This window comes from Egretta garzetta, unplaced genomic scaffold, assembly GCF_000687185.1.
Source record: "Egretta garzetta isolate BGI_Z169 unplaced genomic scaffold, ASM68718v1 scaffold635, whole genome shotgun sequence".
Lineage (NCBI taxonomy): Eukaryota > Metazoa > Chordata > Aves > Pelecaniformes > Ardeidae > Egretta > Egretta garzetta.
In genome coordinates, this window is record NW_009259710.1 from 341,939 (window position 1) to 345,009 (window position 3,071).

Sequence of the window (3,071 nt, forward strand, 5' to 3'; positions counted from 1 at the left end):
GCAGCCCCAGCCCTGCTAGCCACGCTCCGCGGGCGAGTGGCCCGGCCAAAACGGAGGGGGGGCCCGTGGCCTACAGACCTCCCTGCAGCTGGCAGGAAGCCACCGCGGGCCCAGCCACGGGGACGGGGCATCACCGCTGCAACACAACATGTTCAATTGCTGGATTTACAGTGCACAACTCATCTATATCATTAAACATCGTATTAATATTCATACCTGTGTCTTTCTTGTTCCCTTTTCCACCCTCTCGGCTCTTTTTTAAAACTGCCTTTAACATTTTAAATGTTGCTCCTAAAGGATAACAGAAAGAAACAAAAATAAATGCAACATTAATAACGCCCATTCACACAAAACTGAACAAAACAAAGATAGGATCAATACAAATAAAACAACGAGGTAATCAGAAGAAACTTTTTGGTAGTTTCATTTATTTTTTTCAACGTAGCTTGGTTAAGCAAAGTCCTGATGCACGAGGCATGTCTGAATACTTGCACTGAGCAATTAGAGTTCACTGTCTTCTTACGCAGGGAAAAAATTCAGCATTCTCCACATTCCACATATAATTAAGGTTATAAGGCTAAGCCCGTGTAAATTACTGTAAGACACCCTGGCAAAATAAAAGAGACTGAAGGTCTAACTCCTGACCGGAGCTCGTCGGCAGGGCTGGGGGAGCAGGGGACGCGCCAGGGACCTGCTGCCCGCTGGAGGCTCCCAACGATGGGGCGCAGCGGGACGCGGCGTCACCACGCCATGTTCCTTACCCGCACGCAACGCAGCGCCGACCGACACGGAAAGAGCCGAACAAATTCCCTAAACCACCACACGGCTACGCACACGCCCCCGCGCCCCCGCACCCGGGCCTGCGAGCGCAGGCGCTGCCGTCTTCCACATCTCAAATTTAACAATCAACTTCAAGTGAGCAGCAGCTGCAGATTTCAGGGAATTATTAATCATAAGAAAAATATATTTGGGATGTAAACGTGGAGGACATCCAAGTTGTTTCCGATGACCATCTTCAGTTACAAAGCAAGGACAATGGAATGAATGGAATTGTGAAGAACGCTTCTTTCTCAAAAAGCTTTCTGGACTATCTATAAATTCCCATTTCATTTGTTTTCTCTATTGAAAAATTCCAAAGGTATGTCATCTTAGAAAACTTGCAGTATAGAATATGCATGAAGGAAAAAAAAAAGAATAATCTGACTGTGCTGACTTACGTCATGGATTGCCATAAGCCCCACGTGGAATCAACAGGAAAAGCAAAAATCTGCCATCCAAAAAATAATGGATTCTTAAGAAAGTTCACTTCTTTTTACGAAATAAAGCAGAAAAAGAAATACCACGCCAAAACCGTGAGGGCAAGCATTAAAATGTTAGGGAAGCTAGAAATTTAAAGGATGGACCATGCAATCCAAATCTGTGCTGCTTTTGAGCATAAATTGTGCCAGACACTTTAATTATGTGAGCATGTCCTGTCCACTTTCCTGGTGCTAAGGATGCCCACAAACAAACTGAAACCTTCTCTGTCCACAGGGGCTGCAGTCTGCTCCCGGCTCTACCACAGGGCCACTGTGATACCGAGACAAAAGACTGCTCAAACACCTTAAACTTATTTTTCCCATGATGGGAATGATCCACTTCCCACGTTTATTAGCTGTTCTTTCAGAATCGCCTCCCCCCGTGCCTATCAGGCAGGCTGCCATGGCTGTAAGAACACGCACCCCCAGCGTGCGCTGCGCGTACCCGGGCTATAGGAAATGATCAGAAGTGCAGCCGTGGATGCTCTTCGCTCACAGACCAGGCTGCTCTGATCTATTCCCAATCACACACCCGGGTGAAGGACAGCCCTGCTGCAGGACGGCGGTGACACGCATCTCGCACCCGTCAGCCAAGCTCCTAGAGGTCCTCACTGTTAGCTCCTCCGGCAAACGCTGGGCTCCAGCTCCACTGTTCTCCTTCCCGTATTCTTCATCACCATTTTAATACAGAGCTTTCTAATTTTAGTACAATTAGTCTATTTTTAGCCTGGAAAAAAGGAGGCTGAGGGGAGCCCTCATCGCTGCCTACAACTGCCTGAGAGGAGGGGGGAGCTGGGGGGGTCGGGCTCTGCTCCCAGGGAAGGGGCGATGGGACGAGGGGCACCGGCCTCAAGTTGTGCCAGGGCAGGGTGAGGTTGGCCATGGGGAACAATTCCTTCCCCTTGGGGCTGTCAGGGGCTGGAAGGGGCTGCCCAGGGAAGGGGTCGAGTCCCCAGCCCTGGGGGGATTTAACAGCCGGGCAGAGGCGGTGCTGAGGGCCAGGGTTTGGGGGTGGGATGGCAGGGGTAGGGGAACGGCTGGGCTTGGTGACCTTAAAGGGCTTTGCCAACTCAAACAATTCTACGATTCTATGAAAACTCTTTAAAAAAAAAAAACAAAACACCTAAACCAGTAAACAAGGGATCAGACCCATCTCAAATCCTTCCAGGCACTTCACACCACAAGATACTGGTCCATGTATGAGTTTGGAACTAACACAGACTTTGTGCTTCATATTCAGACACTGGCCATTTGTTCCAGAAACCTAGAGATATAAATTTCACCTTTAATATTACAATTTGAAGGTCTTACATTCTTTGGAACCTATTTTTGTACGTAATTGGACAGTTTCTTGAAATGAGAATTTTCTGGGCTGGTTTCAGGACGCTGCAATTGAGGCAATGGTACTCGGCGGTACCGCAGCCTTTGGCGTCACTCGCAGGCTTTCCCAGGTTCAATCAGAGCAGGCAGCGAAGGGAACGGCGTTCAGTTAGCAATTCAGGGCTGAAACGTAATGCCTATGTGGAAGAATGGGAAGTCTAATTAGAGCTGCAGAGATATCCTTAATTTGGTATTCCCTAACTTCTGCCTGGCTCTGAAATGTTAATGTTTCCTCTAAAATTACTCAGTGTTGTATATTGTTGGTATGTTATACGATGAACTTTATTTGCTAGCATTTTAAAGTCACTTAAGTCTTGTGGATCAATAGTAACTTCATTAAAATACAGCTGGTATCACCACATGAACGAGGAAGAAACAGCCCACCTGAAGTCC

At 47.7% G+C, this 3,071-nt stretch overlaps 1 protein-coding gene across 4 annotated transcripts in view; it reads right to left on the reverse strand.

Annotated features, from left to right (window-relative positions):
- Positions 1–3,071, reverse strand: part of TANC1 (tetratricopeptide repeat, ankyrin repeat and coiled-coil containing 1) — a 105,557-nt gene that overhangs the window by 67,925 nt on the left and 34,561 nt on the right. For all 4 annotated transcript variants that reach the window (XM_035894458.1, XM_009639020.2, XM_035894456.1 and 1 more), the window contains exon 2: positions 217–291. In XM_035894458.1, the coding sequence (XP_035750351.1) occupies positions 217–277 (61 nt within the window). In that variant the 5' untranslated portion in view covers positions 278–291. The remainder of the gene's footprint in view (positions 1–216; positions 292–3,071) is intronic.